The sequence below is a fragment of the Amaranthus tricolor genome, chromosome 4 (assembly GCF_026212465.1).
Source record: "Amaranthus tricolor cultivar Red isolate AtriRed21 chromosome 4, ASM2621246v1, whole genome shotgun sequence".
In the NCBI taxonomy this organism is placed as follows: Eukaryota; Viridiplantae; Streptophyta; class Magnoliopsida; order Caryophyllales; family Amaranthaceae; genus Amaranthus; species Amaranthus tricolor.
In genome coordinates, this window is record NC_080050.1 from 1,787,501 (window position 1) to 1,806,275 (window position 18,775).

The 18,775-nt window shown below is 32.2% G+C and overlaps 1 protein-coding gene across 1 annotated transcript; it reads left to right on the forward strand.

Moving 5' to 3' along the window:
• The first annotated feature begins 8,331 nt into the window (after nucleotides 1–8,331).
• Nucleotides 8,332–16,419, forward strand: LOC130809609 (uncharacterized). Its single transcript, XM_057675342.1, has 9 exons — nucleotides 8,332–8,834; nucleotides 10,230–10,315; nucleotides 11,489–11,650; nucleotides 11,737–11,842; nucleotides 12,305–12,487; nucleotides 13,459–13,621; nucleotides 14,387–14,712; nucleotides 15,760–15,849; nucleotides 15,954–16,419. The coding sequence occupies exons 2-9, from the start codon at nucleotides 10,301–10,303 to the stop codon at nucleotides 16,016–16,018; spliced, it is 1,110 nt and encodes a 369-aa protein (XP_057531325.1). The 5' UTR covers nucleotides 8,332–8,834; nucleotides 10,230–10,300; the 3' UTR covers nucleotides 16,019–16,419.
• Nucleotides 16,420–18,775: the final 2,356 nt, after the last annotated feature.

Genomic DNA, 18,775 nt, shown 5'->3' on the forward strand with positions numbered 1-18,775 from the left:
CATCTCATATAATCCAACATTTTACTCTCGCGATATCAGAACTCAATCTCTACCATCTTTACAACTGATTTCCACTTGTAACACAAACTTAGCAGTATTTAAATAGCAAATCATATTCAACCTAGCTCGTATAATATTATCACGCAAGGAAAATATATTGAAGATGCATGCAAGAATCAGTTACTGCGTGTACTTACCTGCAAGCGTCACTGCACGACCACAAGTTACGAAAATCACCCAACTAAGAACCTATACAAGTTGGGAATAGAACTTATAAGTTCTCTTAACTACTTTGGTATACCAGCAAGAAACCAAGTAACCACTATCATCCATTCACGACAAGTTTTCAATTACTTCTAGCACGTACGCATCTCATTCAACATCAAGCATAATCGTCAATTTAACAATAACACAAGTTTTTCCATCGGCAAAGAATAAAAGGATCATGTCGACTGTTTCACTACGCCAACTAACTTTGAGTTATAACGGTTCACATCATCTTAATATAAGGCGACGATTCACACTTAATGTTGATGTAGAGCTAATATGACGACAACGACGAGTCTTAAAGTTATCACATCACAGCATCATTCATTATATTCTCTAAGGTTAGAAAGAACTAAAAATTAAGCATCATAACAAGTAGCTTTAATAATTCTCAAAGTTGACACTATGTTCATAGCCTTACTAATATCATTTAATTATACTTCGATAATCTAATGAGGGCACTTGTAATCAACATTAATAATTTCTTTTACTTCAACAAGGCCAATTAAGACTACCATGCCTAACAAAACTCCCATACTCAACACAAATAAGGTTACTCATTACTAAGACACCATCAAAATAGTATACTACCATTATTTTCATTCATACTTCAAACTCTAAATAAAAAATATTTTCAATTCATCAAACATACTCTTACCCACAAAAAGATTCTATGAAAATAATACAAAGCTCAACACTATTTATTTATATTTCTAAAACATAATTCATGAATGCATTCAAATCACAAATCTAATTATCACTCACAGCAAGATTTAATAACCATCATACAAAGTTTAACACTTTTCATCCATATTTCGAAAACCCAATTCATATACATTCAAGTCATCAATCAACTTTCTACCCACAACAAGATTCAATGAAAAAATCATACAAATTTAACACCAAGTTCATAAACTTAGTAAAATTCTGATTGGAAACTAGCAAAATTACTTAGAGTGAACTTGACACCCTTGAAGGGTCTGAAATTCAGGGGTGTTACAGCCCAACTGCCTTTGTTCTCCCCATCTTTTTGAGAGTTTCTCCTACTTCTTCTGTGGTAATATCACTCGTTGACCCATAATCTTGTAGTCTTTGGACGACTTAAGTTTGTCTATCCTCCTCCTTTGCCCCCTAGCCTCATTGAGCAGTTGAGAGAAAAACTAACGGGATCTTGTTTTGATGTCCTCATATCTGAAGAGAACTCGTCCTCCCTCATCTTTGATGTATTTCACTGTCTCTAAGTCTTGCTTATGTCTGGACCTATTCCTTGCCAACTTAAAAATACGTTTCTCCCCCTCTTTGGTATCAAGCTAATGATAAAAATCCCCATAAGCACGGTTTTTGCCTCTGCTACAACTTTCTTTGCCGCCCGTTTTGCTTCTTTGTAGCTCTCTTTCTTTTGTATCCCTTCCTCCTCTTCCGTGCATGTCATAAGCTCCTTAAATCTTTTGTTTTTATCCTTTATCTTATTCTGCATCTCATCGTTCCACCACCTCGACTTTTTAAACACTTATGGTTTCCCTGTCGACACCCCTAAGATCTCTCTTGCCACTTTACGAATGGTTTCTGCCATATTCACCCACATATCATTCGCATCCTCATACTGACTTGGAAAGCCTAACGAACTTATCTTGCTTGACAAGGTTATGGCCACGTCCCCCTGAAGTCTCCCGCACATGATCGTTCTTTTGCCCTCGGTCTTCTTCTCTATAATTTTCTTCCTCATCCTAAACACCAGAACTAATAACCTGTGTTGGGTGGGCGTCTCTGTACCCAACACCATCTTACAATCCAAGCACGAGGCCCGATCCCTCTTGCGTACTAATCAATAGTCAACTTGGGTCGCATGCCCACCACTCTTATATTTAGTCAAATGCTTGTCTTTCTTCCTAAAGATAGAGTTTGCAATGACCAAATTTTTAACTAGTGCAAACTCAAGCAAATCCTCCCTACTCTCGTTTCTTGCCCTCAAGCCAAACCCTCCATACACCGAGTTATAATTTTCTGCTTCTCTACCTATATATCCATTAAAGTCTCCTCCTGAGAAAACTTTCTCATCTTCCGGTATTGGTCTCATCAGGTCTCCTAAGTTATCCCAAAACTCGCGCTTCATCTGCTCATCCAACCCGACTTGTGGCCCATAAGCACTAACGATCGATATGATCTCTACCCCCTCTACTATCCTGACTAGCATAATTTTGTCGTTACACCTCCTTACTTCAACCAATTGCTTTATTATATCATGAGACACTAGGATGCCAACCCCACTACGTCTGCCGTCTAAACCTGCATACCACAACTTATATCCCTTTATACCTCTTGCTTTTTGCCCCTTCTACCTAGTCTCTTGAACACACGCCACATGAATCTTGTATTTAAAAAGCTCATTAGCCAACTCCAACGACTTGACTTCTAGGGTACTAATGTTCCAAGTCCCCACTCTCAACTCTAGATCGTGCTTACGTTGCCCCCCCCCCCCCCCCCCCCCCCCCCCCAACACCCCTCCTCCGTGGACCGGACCTCATGTGACCATAATTGCTTTCTAACTCTATATTTTGTAACTAAGGCCTAAGGTAGACAGGTTCACAAAGACCTCTAAAGGGAACACCAACTAAAGGGCAACCAAACCTATCACACAAAAGGTGGGGCGCTAGAGCCAACGCAAAAAATAAATACAGATAACAGATAAAAAAAAGGAATAGAAAGGGAAGAAGACAATGCTCTTAGTTGGTGGCTACCCTGGTGACGTGACGTCAGAGTTGTTGATGTTCTCTTCGTTGGATTGCTGATTTGAAACTCGTTGTTGGTAGTCCGCTTGTCCGATACGTCGATGAACTGGTGTCAGCCTTTACCTTGTCGTTAGGGTGCCTACGCAAAACTAAAAACAACCAAAGCAAAAAAGGGATGGGGGTTTACTGTGGAAGACTAGCAGTTAGAGGTTAAGAGTTTTCACCAATACCAACACCCAATAAATAACAATTAACATAGTGAATATGTACAAAAGAATAAGTTAAAAAACCACTTAAAAGCAACAAAAATAAACGAATACCAATATAATTATGAACGAAAAGAATAACTAAGAACCCAAACGAAAATCAACAAACTATTAAATAAATATCATAGTTAATTCGTTTCTAATACAACACTATGACCACCTAAATTAATATAATGTATTTTACCTCTATAATTTCTTTTTATCTATATATTGTAATTACATTATAATGAACTTTTGTATTATCTCTCCGTACGTTATTCGAATCTCTATTATTGTAATATTTTTGTATTTGTGAGCTTAAAGCTCCTATTCACACATGAATCAAACATTTGCCCTAAGTGATGAACCACGTAAATTTTTTTTGTATATTTAGTTTAGTAATTGTTGTCGATTGCACCACAACTCTTAACATACCTACATCGTTTTTCATCGCTTTCGCTTGGTTAATACTTACTACCATTAATTATTACCTATAACATTTTATGAGAGAAAATAACATGGTGGCTAACAAATTACTAAGATGGATAATTTGGTTTAAGAAAAGATGTTGAAAGTTAAGAGTCTTGATATTGATTATAACTTTTTAAGTGTTTACTAATAGTAGGGTAATCTCTATATACGAGTAAGAGACTAAATAAATTTAAAAAAAAAAATTTTTGCTTTATTTATTTGTTGTATATGGTTCATACTTAACAAATTCACCGGTAAGTCATATACAAATTCAAACAAGGTTCATTTTCAAATTAATTAGAAGTAGTAGTAGGAGTTATTTCTTAAATTTATAGAGTTATATCTTTTTCTTTTTCTCCGATGTAGAACTGAAAGTTAATAGGAGATCGAATACTCTCTAGAGGGAGGGTGAATTGAGAGTATGTACGTTTAAAATTTTTATCTGGAAGGTTAGCTCAAGAGCTTGGATGACCTTTCACAACTATTTTCTAGAACAATTTTAGGTCGATTGATAAATCTATAACGTTTGTGCGAAAATGAACTTAAACAATAACAAGCGATATGTTAACGAGGTTCAGCTCTAAATAGCCTACTCCCCGCCTATGGGTTCTCTTCCAACCCGTAGGATTCAACGCCTTTTTATTAATGAACTTTAAGACAACTTAAAAGATATCTCTATCTTCTCTCACCACGTTCTTCCCCTTGAAGAACGTCTTACAAGTTTCCTTAATAAAAGCACAAATCCCAATCTCACAATAGAGATTACAAGTTTAATACTTTAAAAAATATTCTAAGGTTAGGCGTATTAAACAATAAAAGATCTAACTCTTTTTAACACTAAAATCCTATTACAAAATGTAAGAGTTAGATAAACTAAGAATTACAACACTTTTTGAACGTTTAGAGAATACTAGATATTAATTCAAAAAGAGAGAAATTTATAAAAAAAAATGTTGCAATCTTAATCCTTGAATGAAGCCCTATATTTATATATGTCACGCCTCAGCATATCCTTGTAGAGCAAGAAAGCTTCATCCGTTAATTTCGTTGATCTGGTTAATCTGCGCCCGTCTTCAAGATCTTGAACTTGAATTTAAACTCAAATTGACGTTGCACTGACAACTCATTTAATTACGTCATTGTGTGCTGTATTTTGTTATTAATAACTGTTGTTGTGTTGCCACGTTAGAACTCATACAAGATATTGAAATTTCAGCAAAACCAGATGATATAACGTATAAATCTTTATTCAAATTTAATTCCTATTTTTAACATCAGTTTAAATTGTCTTTTTCTATTTTTAGTATCAATTTAAATTGTCATCTTATTTATAGTAAAGCCTATAATTAATATAGCTTAATTTTCAAAACAACTTATTTAATTTTAAATATTCAAATATAAACCATGTAATAACATATCCAACGTGTAATGTATTCAAATATATAAATCTCTTGAGCACACGTTTATTTTAAAACTCAAATTTAAAATACAAATATAATTCAAGTATTTAAACGTCTTGAACATATATTTATTTAATTCAAATTCAAATATAATCTTATCCAAATACAATTATCTCAAGTCATTTAAACTTAGTTTAAACTTCATTCAATATATGTTTCGGACTTAAAATATGCCTAGCAAAATTGCGTCTGGGATACTATCAAGTCATTTAAAATATATAGATATAATTTAGGTGTAAAGTTTAGCATTAATAAGATACCCGCATGTACATGATTTTTAAATTATTAGTTTACTTTAATTTATATACAGTTATTTTGATTTTTACGTAGCAACTAACAAGACATAAGAAACTAACACATATTATTAATTTGCCTTAGTTTACTTTAATTTATATACGTTTATTTTGATTTAGTTACGTAACAACTAACAAGACATAAAAAAACTAATGCATATTATTAATTTGCCTTTGATATACTCGAACCACTCATTTTGATTATATTGGTATTAAAATATGATAATGATATTTACTAAAAAAAACAATTGATAAGGCTCACGATCATGCCTTCTTTCTCCGATTTCTTCACAAAGTTAATTTTATTCATTGTCATTTAAAAGGTGGTACTCCCTTCGTTTCTTTTCGTTTGTCCACTTGACCTTTTGTACACATTTTTTTAACAAATTTAAGCTTTAATATCTTTAAATACGCATCATAAAAAATTATAAAAATTATATATTAAAAAACTTTACACCAAGACAAATCTAACAAGATCTCACATAAATATATTTTATTTTCAATATATACGTCAAAAATCTAATTTAAATTTCTCTCTGTTAAAATGGACAAACAAAAAAGAACGAAAGGAGTATTAAATAGTAATAAGAAATTATAAAACAAAACATTTAATTGCGAATGGATTTTTCATCACCATGGAAAATAGATAGAACATCCGTCAAAATTTACCTAAAAATTCATTATTAATATATTTTATATTTGGTTAGATAATAAGTGATAAATAATAATAATTAGTATAAATTACCTTTTTACATACTTTTAAAATTAATGGTGTATTGTCAAATTTTCATTAAAGAACTTCCATTCATTTGAAAAACCCAAAGATGTGACTTGCTTGAAATATAAAGAAAAATACTTTTTAATCTTCTAGATTTCATTTTTGCCTTTATCAAATATTGAAATTTAGGTCATATCACTAAGACTTGCACTATCTTCCTACTTGTGTGGCTTAAATGCTCAACTTTATCACAATCACATTGTGGTTTAAACATTGGCTACACATAAGATAGTAATTGGGATATATTAATTGGATTTTGCATTTTGATTTGGTCATACATGTTGATAGTGCCATCCAAGATATAGAATGGTAAGTATGGACACAAATGAGAACATCAACATTTTATATCAAGTTTTTACAATTATCTCATAAGATTTTTTAATAGTCTAATATTAAGATTGCGTAAATAGAATTCAAGATCTTTTTGTGTTTAACTCAATCAATTATGATTTTTTGGGTGTTTATAATTTTTGGTGTATAGTCATTAAAGATTAGTATAAGACTAAGTTGAGTAGATAGAGTAGAATTTAAGAGATTGTTATCCAACTCATTAATTACAATTTTTTGAGAATTAATTATTACTTTTGGTGTATGGAGACTCATAATAGATTACTATAACAGAGTTGAAATATCATTATTATTATATTCAGTACTTTTGCTCATAAATATTTTAATCAGAATTCAAAAAATAGAAAGATAGCAATATCAAAAAAGAATTAGGCAAAAAAGATTCTCGACTTGAAAATACTTTATTAATTCAATTGAGTAAAATATAAGTCATTGTTTATATAAAACATTCACCTGTTTATGTATGTTTATCGCTAAATTGATATATTGAATATAAAACAATGAAAAAGATAATGACCTCTATTAAGATAACTACGATTTGAAATTATGAAAGAAACTAAAATCTTAAAAATGCGTATGACCTCTATTTGAAATTGATAAGCAATTAAACATGAACTAAATTCAAGTTTCAACTAAAAAAGTGTGTAAATAATTATGAAAATTTGAAATTTATAAGACAATTTATGAAAAAAATGAACAAAATAGTATAAATTTCAACTTTATTTCAAAAGTAAGCGTGGAATTCCTAAACCTAAAGTTTGGGGCTGTTCGCAGTTTAAAAAAGACAAAAATAATTGTTGGCAGTTAGTGTTTTGACTTGTTTGCTTTTAGTAACTGCGAACAACATGCTCCACAAAATAGGTCAAATAGCTGTTCGTAGTTATTAATTGCGAACAACTATTTTTGTCTTTTTTTACCTGTTCGCAGTTACTAACTAACTGCGAACAGCCCCAAACCTCAGGTTTGAGAATTTCACGCTTACTTTTAGAATAAAGTTGAAACTTATACTATTTTGTTCATTTTTTTGATAAATTTTCTTATACATTTCAAATTTTCAATAATTATTGGGTTAACTTTTTGATAGGCTTGTTAGTTGGTCAAGAAATAAAAAAAATAACTAATCTGTATAATTGCTTTTGCTATATTGCGAAAATCAATTGCAAAAACTAAAGTGAGGGCTTTTTGTGTGTTGTATAAAAAAATCAAAGGGACCGAGGGACAAATTGTTTAAATCACAATTAAAGCTTAGCTTATACACTAAAATTAAAATGCAACGCTAAATAATTTTTTTATTGATTTTTAGCTTGTTGGCTTATATTTTTCCTTTTAAATTAACAATATATAATTTCTAATTTTACCAAATATTTTATTTATCTGACTAACTTAAGCCAACAAACACAATACTCTTAATATTTTTCGCTCCTTAAAAATTAGCCATCAATTAACGGCCAACCGCGAACGAGGAAGTCTTGGTAAATAATGGTGATTTGTGAAGTTAACAAATTAATCTTATATGGTATGATTTGACAGAGTGAGACTTTTGTGATTTTAGTTTACCTTTTTTTAATTTTGCTTATTTTATTATTATAAATTTTATCTTTTTATGATGATTTACAAATTATGATTATTAATTAGGAATTATTTATCGAGATCAGCTAACACTTCTAGAGTCTAAACAAGGCCATAGTCTTGTACAACGTACTCCTATATAAATGGAGTAGGAAGCAGAAAATTGGCGTTCGGTAGAAAAGATATTTTTAAATTTTAATATTTTCTGGCGTGTGTTTTCTGCATTTCACTGCTCTCACTATCATTCTCACTCTTCCTCTCTCTACCCTTAGTCCTTACCTCTCTAATTTCCATTTTCCAGCGTCAATGCCTCTTCCAGAATTTCCCTAATTTTAAAATCTACCTAATTTTTCTAATTTTTTTCATTAATTATTTTTATTTGCACCTTCAATTTTTCCCAGTATTTTTCCATTATTATTATTACTATTAATTAACTTTTCAAAATTCCCATCTTTGTTTTCCTGTTTTATCCTGAATTTTGAGATTGTACTAATTTTTTTCGGAAAACCCACCTATCAATGATTGTTTTTTTTTGTACTATATTAGATTTAAAAATTGAATCTTTAGTTATAAATTTGTCGAAATTTCTGAGCTTTTTTCCTTAGAAGAATCCTAATTTTTGTCTGATTTTATTGTTGCCTATCTTTGGTTGCAGGAATTAAACCCAAGTTAAGGTAATTTACTGTAGATCTTGCTTTCAACTCATTGAGATGTTGAGTTCTTCATTGGGTTGTGGGATTTTGTGTAGTAGACTGTTAAGTTTGCACGTTTGAGTTATTTTGGTTGTGGGTTTATAATCTACTACGATTTTCTTATTGGGTCAAAATGAGATATTGAAATTGTGTGCATTGTTAAAGTTAATGTGTCAGTAGGGTTAGTTTTGATGGCAAGTTGTTAAATAATGGTGTTGTTACTATATAGATGATATTCGGGTAAATGCTTTAGTTAAATAAAGGGTTTTGTTGATATAGAAATCACTGCACATAATAAGCACACATTACTGTTATTTACTTTGATTGCTATTTGCAAGCATATTGGCAACTTCACACATACTTCATATAATAATCACACAAAAGGGTTTTATGTTTATTGCGCGAATAAAATATAGTCCGTTATAATCCAAAAGCAACGAGTTATAAATCTTTGTTTCGGTCTAAAATGAGCAAAAAAAATGATATCGCAATGAATTTTACAAAATACAAATGCTTAGTTAATGCTCAATGTTTTTACTATTAGTTTTCTTGTATATATGCAACTTCAACGATTGCAGATAGTATTTGCCTTAACTAAATGCTTGTTTGATTGATTTGAAAATGCATAGGAAGGAGAAGTTTGTAGGTTATGGAAATCTGTGGATTGGTTTAACTGTTTTTAGTGCTACTTGGAATAAATTTATACATTGGAGTTGCAAGCTTTCCAAACATGTTTCCTGTATTAAACTAAATGACCACTGCTCATTATACTCATGAATTTTTGATGATTTAAGGGAACTTTTGTTGTTACTTAATTTGCAACATTGCACAAGATTTGCAACTCTTTTTTTTGTTTCTATGTTTGGTTTGTAGTACTTGTTCCGAGATTGAGATTTTTCTTTACTAGGGTTATGTAATGATGTGTTGTTAAATTGCTAGACGAGTATACGATTATTTAAAAAAAATTTCCTTCTTTAAATTTCGCGGTTAAATTTCAGCAACTTTGACCTTTGTTTCATTACCATTTATTGAGATTATGATGTTAAGTTTTATTTAGGGCATAAATATCTAATGCAATGTAAAGGTCAAAGTTGACAAGGCTTGGCTAAAAAAGTTGAACATGCTTATTGTTTTTTAAATGGGAGTAGTTCATTCTGGAGTGTCATATAGTTTTTTTTAATGCTGATCATGGTCTGGTGGAAAGTATCACCGAAAAACACTGATATGCTGATTTTTGTTCATATCCAATATATTATGTGAAATGTTATATGCCCTTCAATGTGATTCACATATTACAAACTATTATCGTGCTGACTCCTGTGGAAGAAAATTTGATATACTGCTGATGTTATTTTATAACCATCTTTTGTATTTCAGCTGTGCCTTTCTGATATTGCTGCTTCTGGATATTGGACAACATTGCAATATGAGGACCTGTTTCTAGAGAAATGAAGACCTCACCGGTTAGTAACCTTGCTTCATTATGAGTTAATCTTTCCTTTCAGTGAATGAGGTTGACATGGGTTTGGTTTGTGAACATATATGAACGAGTTTTTGACTCTGTGTGGCGCATTTAACTAGTATTGGCTGTGTACGCCCCTGGTCGGCGGATAATATGATTGACCCAAATTTTCTGTATCTATTCATTGATGTACTTTACCTGGGCTTTTTCGGCATGTTGTGTTTTTGTGTGAATGAAGGCCATTATTTGCTTCATAATCCCATGTCCTACTAATATATGATACATGCTTTAAAGAGTGCAAAAATATAACAAAAATTACTATAGTTCAATGGTTGAGTAACACATTTATAACCTAAGGTTAAGGGATCAAATTCTAATTTAGACTATAATTCTTTATAAACTAATAAATTTATATTATAATGTCATTACTCTTTATCTTTAATTTATCTTTAATAATTTTAGATTCATCCTTTTTAGTTGTATGTTTATATTTTTGCCATCGTAATTGTAATAGTGTTCTTTAAGTCTTGTTAGACGAAAATATTGAGTCAAAAACACTTGTGTTTTCTTCAAAAGAGATAATTATAGGAAAGCTTCAACTCCACTTGTTGAATATAATTTTTTCTATGATTCAAATTCATTTCGGCCAACATGATTTTAAAATTTTTATAGTTTAACGAGTTTTTATATAGTAAATAATTTGCTAGTATATTGACTATATGCCCCCACCCCCTAATTGAAAATTCTAGCTTCACCCCTACTACTCTTACTCCAATCTTTTGGGATCATGGCTTTAACATTATTGTTATGGTTGTGATAATCCCATGTCTTTGCTTTTTGTGAATTCTTTGCCACAATGGCGTAAGATTTTCAGAAGACCTTTACGGGAATGATATGATGTGATTTTATTTCTACATTTGTATATATTATCTCAATGCTCGACTATGCTTTTGTTTTGGCAATTAAATTCTTTAAAGATATATCCACATGAATATACGTGCTTCGATAGGTTGGAAGTTTAAGTTTGTGCCTTGCTTTTCTTGTATGTTATACATTTGGAAAACTTTTCTCCTATTTGTAGACATTAATGATGAATATTACCAGTTTATCACTAGTTTTGTTGTTTCACTAAAATCATATTATCTTAATTCTTAATGATTATAAATATACACAGGACTCTCAAAATGCTCCTGAAATACAGTCTACAAACCAAGTTTCGCATGAGTCCCAAAGTGACCAACACAACAACAATACAGAAGCGCCAGTTGCTGACTCAGCTTCAGCTGCTGTTTCAAGTAATGATGGACGAAAAGTTTCTCGAGAAGATATCGAACTTGTGAGAAAACTGTTTTTGTCCGCCTAGAATGTCCTTTATATTTGGAAGATGATCCATTTTCAACAGAAAGCATGTATTTGTTGCAGGTCCAGAATTTGATTGAACGTTGCTTACAACTGTATATGAACAAAGATGAGGTGGTTAAGACCCTCTTAAGTCGTGCACGGATTGATCCTGGATTTACTACTTTAGGTAGGATTTATTAGCAATCCAGCATTTACCATTTCTTGACGTGCTTATTCAAGCAAATTCTTGTGCAAGTTACTAGATGCTCTATTTTGACTTCAAAGTTACTAGATACTTTCTGTTGAGAATCTTGTGCAACATGTGCTGAGTGAGAATAACAGATTTATGCTGGGTCCCATTTTTATTCAAAATAACAGCGGAGTTAATAATGCCAAAGCCTTAATCCCAACGTATAAATGTAGAGATCGTCGGCCAACTAGCAACGTTATCCATTTTGTACAAAAAAGAAAAAATCACATTCCATTTTAGCTTCATCGTCTCTCTTCTTTCCATGCCTTGATTTTGCTCCTATCATGGTAGCTATGACTTAGCTTTATCTCAGAATATTACAAATAATTTAGTTGGAAACTGAATACAGGTTTCTTCTATGTTGTAATTCTGATTACATTGTTTTATTTATTTGAGCAGTATGGCAGAAATTGGAGGAAGAAAATGCTGAGTTTTTCCGGGCTTATTACATAAGGCTTAAATTGAAGAAGCAGATTGTTTTATTCAATCATCTTCTTGAGCACCAATATCAATTGATGAAATATTCTGTACCTCCAAAAGTTCCTTTGGCTCCTATCCAAAATGGAATACATCCTATGCCTGGTAAGATATCTACATTGAAACTGGGATAGGGGATCTGAAGTGCTACGTGCTTTCTGTATCATAAAAAGATTTCTTGGGAATTTATTACTGTTACATTCACTTTCAGATTTACGTCTTCCTTTTACACTCATATTAAGGACAACAATGCACTGTGCGATGAAATGAAACTATTGTCTTAAATCCTTTGTGATGTTTATCTATCATCCTGGATCATTTTTTTGAGAAGAAAAATGAAGAACTTTATAGCAGATTTTAAACACCGTTGGTTTTTCTTCAGTCTAGATAATATCTTAACAGTTTCGTAACTACCCATTATAGATGTTTGTACAGGTGTAGAGAGTAATGGTTTTCCCTTTAGCATTAATTACTGTAGTGGCAAAGTGACTCGTACACTGGGATAGTTGTTTGTGGAAATTTTTTTTGCTCTCTTTCACAATGGTATTTTAGTATCCCTTCATTTTTATTTATACTCCCTCTTATTCACTTTGTATGTCCCATTTGCTGTTGCATGCTTGTTAATGCACTAATGCAATCCTTAATATCTATAATTAAGCATAACTAAAAATTATTAAAATTTTATATTTATAAAATTTATTTTGAGACAAATCAAACATGATCCCATTTGGCTACGTTTTAGCCTATAGATTAAGAATAAGTAGAAACTAAGAATGATTCGTTAATAGTGCAATATCTCAAATGGGATGTATAAAGTGAATATGAGGGAGTGTTATTGTACGGCTAAGTAAATAAGTGAAGCTCATTTATTACATTGTTTCTCAATATCTTTTTTCGTTTCAACCAATAATGATCTTTTTAGTTGCTCAATTATATTAGTAAATGAAAGTTGACAAGTATTGTCACACATTGAAAGGCAGAGTTTGTCATTTAAGTGAGGTGGATGGAGTATTGTTTATTTGTAATGTTCATCATTTACATATTTTGTTATTAACTTTTTATTGTTTTCACCGCAGTTAGTTTGCCAATGGGGTACCCCGTCCTGCAACCACCTCCAATCACGGCCCCTGGTCAACCTCATCTTGATTCTATGAGCCATGGAATATCCAGCTGTCATGTCGTCAATGGAGTTCCTGCACCCAGTAATTTCCAACCCATGAGAATGAATTCTGGGAATGAGTGAGTGCCTCTTCAGTAGTTTTCACTTTTCACTTTTGTACCTTATCACTTATCGTTATTTGAGCATGTGCTATCTTTGCGCCTCATTTGTCTCAGTATGTGAATCTATTAATTTAATTATGCGAAAATGCGTGGAATTTTCCTCCTTTTTGTGAGGTTTTATTGCTCACAGTTATTTCCCCTTGTAGCTAAATGAGTCTATTTAAGATTTATCATTGCATACGCTTATCTTTGAACCGAGCCTCCACACAGTTCATTTTCTATGTCCACATGTGAGTTGTTGCCATTTCTTTCAGATTGCGTAGCTTTGCCTTTTTCTCTTGCACGGTGGTCTTGTCAATTTCATGTAGAACATTGTTTACCTGAATGCAATTAGTTGTAAATTCGTTAGGAATTTAAGATGTAGTGATCTTATTGCATATACTCTCTATTTCATAACAAGTGTCGTTTCTATTTTGGTTAATTTCACTACAAATGTCCAATTCCCTGTTAACGTTATTTGTGGTTTGTTTGTGTCCACAACGACTGTAATATTTTCCACCAACTTGCATTTTCTTAAGAATTTGTGCAGAAGTAAATGGGAAACTTGTAACGAACTGAGGGAAGAATATACTTGGAATTCACGGTCATACATATAAAATAGGAGTATGAAACTGTAACTGGGGGTATTTTCACTTGGTTTCTTAGCCAATACAAAGATCCATGCCTTTTTTCATCTTTCTTAATCATGCTGTTGTGCTCATGGATGCTGTTTTGTTTCCCTAGTATGGTGATAGAAGGTACCTCTGCCGAAGCAGCACCAGTAATTCCGCCTAATAGTGGCATGTCATCCATGTCAGATATGCCTATTAGTCCAACTTCAGTAGCGTCTAGTGGGCATTTCCCGTTCAGTGCTTCAGAAATTCCTGGGATGGGAGTAGAAGCTTCTGCATTGGATACAGCATTTCAATCTGATGTTGCAAATTCAATTGGATTACAACTTCCATCTGATGGAGGAAATGGAAATTCTAAAGATTCTCTTCGGTCTTTGGCTCAAATTCCCTGGAATTTCAGCCTTACTGATCTAACAGCCGATTTATCAAACTTGGGAGGTAATTTTCTGTCCTGTTCTGTTTTACATACTTTATACCTTTCGCAAGAAATTATAGCTTCTAGCAAATAGGTCTCTTACTGATGCAGGTTATCTTTTTCAATCGGATATTGTTGGAGTAAATACCTTAAGTAATCATGGGCTTCGATTTGTAATCAATTTGAAAATGAGTCTGTAGCCTCTAGACTGCCCCATGAATGAAAATAGTTGGAACCTAGACTTTGATTTTGGTAATCAGTTTGGATGTTAGTCTTTGTCTAGACTGCCCCTATGAATGAGAAGAGTTAGACCCCTAAAAAAGTGGTGATTTCCTCCCTTTTATGTGGGACAATCCACATGAGTTGTGAGTGCATTTGTGATTTCACTATCTTGCCAAGTTGGTGAAGATCATTAATAAGCATGCCGTTACAAATACAGGAATCAAAATAGATTGCCGCACCAACTCAACAACATTTGGTTAAACTTAACATCAGTAAATGGCTTCCACCTAAGCGGAGTTTAGTGGGGTCGGATTTACGCAACTTGACCCTATTAGTGATAACTATGTGATTGTTTCGGATTGTACCATGGTAACAAATATCATCTCAAACTTACATTAATAAGTGCAAATCATTTAATAGGCAATCTTAATATAGTCCATTATATTTCAAAACCAAAGAACTATAAAATCTTTGGCCCATTGAAAAATTGTTTTTCTTGGAGGGGAAGGATTCAATGCAACAACAAAATACTTTTATCTACCTCTTGAAGGGTGAATCGTGTTTTACATAGTGTACGACCAAAGTGATACTGAATCATTAGTCAAATCTGCAATTTATCTGATTATATTCATTTTACTCTCAAGTGCAGCTATTATATTTCAATGCTTGAATCACCGCATGTCCAAGCATGAATTATTGGAGAGTTCTGAGAGTCATGTATACTTGGTTGATGGTCGATACTTTTTTGAAGTTGTTTTTTGTCGTAAATTGCTTCAATTAATGCATAAAAATGCGCTTACCATGTTCGGTTTCTAATATGCTCATTATGTTCCGATGAAAATTCGCAGATCTTGGGCCTTTGGGAAACTATCCTGGCTCACCTTTTTTGCCATCTGATTCTGATATCTTGCTCGATTCACCAGATAACGAGGATATAGGTACTATTCGCAAGTCTCCTCTTGTTCTTAGCTTTAACTTAAAATTACTAATATTGAAACGGAAACAATTTGCTTATTTTAAACTTTCTTTCATTTTGATTCAGTGGAGGAGTTCTTTGTCGATTCAATCCCAGGCCCTCCTGATCAATCTGATGAGGAGAAACCCTGATTCCAGTTTCTGTTCATCTCTTCCCGAACTCCCCGTCATAAAACCTGAACCGAATTCCTGGTCAGTGGACTCCGAATAATACTCTTGAAACGAACCAAAAACAGTTGTATTGCCATCTACAATACTTCTCGCAGAAGCTCGGAAGGGATTAGGAACGTGCTATCAGCTGTCGTCAGATTTTAACAAAGTCTTAAACTGGTGCCGACTGTTCATTTGTCGTCGATTGTATTATGCCAATCTAATGATATATTGAGAAATAGTAATGCTACACAGAATACCCATCATTTAGATGTCTTGTTTTCAAATCCAGGATATATTTTATGTTCATCTAATATCTGTATAATGTTCTTTTGGATTCATTGGTGATGATAACTTGAGAAAGTGCACCCACATTTTCCCCATGCTCCCTTTTCTAGCAATTATAAATTGAGATTGTATGTCAAGATTCAAGGCACAAACAATAGTATGGTGGGCCCATTTGAGTGGATATTAATATTATGAATACAGAATATTATATGCGAAAATGCTTCCCAACAATTTAGGTTGCGCTAAAACGAACACGGACACGACACGGGTACGGGAAAACGCCAACTTAAAGATGGCGGACACGGGGACACGAAAATGGTAATATAATAAATATATCAAATTAAAGATAATTTTACAATCTTTCATTTGATATATGTAAATAAACATTTTAAAAAAATAAAATTCACATAAAATGCAAATAAGTACCATATAAACAACATGAGTATTTAAAAATAGTCATACAAACCAAATCAAAGAAAACCAAATAAATAGGTAAATTTAAGATTTAAAAATTAAGATTAACAAATAACACATTAACAATTTAGCATTAACAAATAACAATTAACAAATATTCAAAGAGGATATACAAAAAAATCAAGAACAACATTTCAACTTTTCAAAATTTAAATTACAAACTTTTCAAGATTAAGAATTTAAAATTAACACTAAGATTAAAGATTAGAACAAGATTAATATTAGGATTTAGGATAAAGAGTGAAAATACCTTAAACAAAATCAATTTTTTTATTTTTATTTTTTTTATAAAAAAAGTGTCCTTGACTGCTTGCCGTGTCCCTTCCGTGTCCTTGCCGTGTCCGCATGTCCGGAAAAATATTAAAATATTGGACACTACATTTGGCGTGTTGGACACGGATTTTCGCGTGTCCGTGTCGGACACGCCAGTCCAAAGACTTGTCCATGTATTCCAGCCAACAATATCATAAAATATCCTTATATCCCATAAAAAATATCTTTTTAAAAGGAAAAATTGACATTAATGTTAATTTTTCATTCGTTCGTTGTGAGTAATTCTATATTTGTATTATTTTTTAAATATTTAATTTTTTTCATTAGTTTGCTTTAAGAGTATTTTTAAATTTTCTAATAATTAACATTTGTCTTATTTTTGCTATTAGTATATGCAAATTTTTGGGAAATTTGAAAAAAAAAATTTTTTAACAATTTTATTCAAAAAATAAGCTTTGGCCAAACTTTATTCCCAAAATAAGCGCTCTTGACTCCAAAGCTAGGCTTGGTGTATTCTCGCTTTTACTAACAGCAAATTAAAAGAAATGGTCAAAATTTTAATTAAGCTTGAAGTCGCTGTTAGTAAGCGACTTAAAGGTTGACTGGTCAAACCTTAATGTCGCTGTTACTAATAGCGACTTCAGGCTTGACTAAAATTTTGACTTTTATTGACTTTTTTGTATGATTTAAACTAGCCGTTGTAAAATTGAAAAATAGCCGTTATGAAGTTGAAAATAACCGTTGTTATTATGTTCCATAAATAACTCCATCATTTCTCTACTTCATTGTATTCAAAGTCCATCATTCTTGTTCTAGTTAATTGATATTGAAAGTAACATAAAGTATTATGTTAATATTGTTCTCAATGTATAAATGTTAATATTATTTTGGAATGTTTATTTATATTACTATATCATATGTGTTCTGTAGATGTCACATGAGCATTCTATTGAAGAGCTTTGTGATTGTGGTTATGGAGTTGAGATTAATACAGATTGGAGCGACGTCGATCCTGGCCGTGATTTTGTCGCTTGTCCTTTCTACTTGGATGAAGGATTCGGATGCACGTACTTTAGGTGGGTTGCTCCGAAGGGTACCAAATGGCTTGAAAAAGAAAAACAAGAGCTTAAAGATGAGGTATTTAATCTCAAGAGACAAATAGATGATGGAACATAGGAAAGAAGAGACTGAAAGGATTATGAGAAAGTTGAAGAAGCAATCTTAGTTAGTGGCGGTGATTTAACTTAACGAATGAACTATGTAATTTGATATGGATTCGTTGAACATGAATGAAATTACGTTGAATTTTCGAGAGCATTTTTCCTTCTTTAAATATGATTATTTGTTTGATTTTGATTAAATTCATACTTAATTCTTGGCAGAATGATTCATCGCCAAAAACTTAGATTAATTAACATCATTTCATTCATAATAAATATGTGATAATACGATAAAAATATATACATCTACATATATATTACAAATTATACACAATATGTACAAATGTTCAATATATACAAAGTGTTACTAATGTTCAATATATACAAACAGTATACTAATGTTATTCCTCCTCCTGTACCCTGTCTAATTGTAACGATTTACGACGCCTCCTACGATAGTAAGCGGCTATTGCATGACGCTCGGGTAGGGGAGGTGATTGATACTGGGATGATCCAGCACCCTGTGAGGACCCGACACCATAGT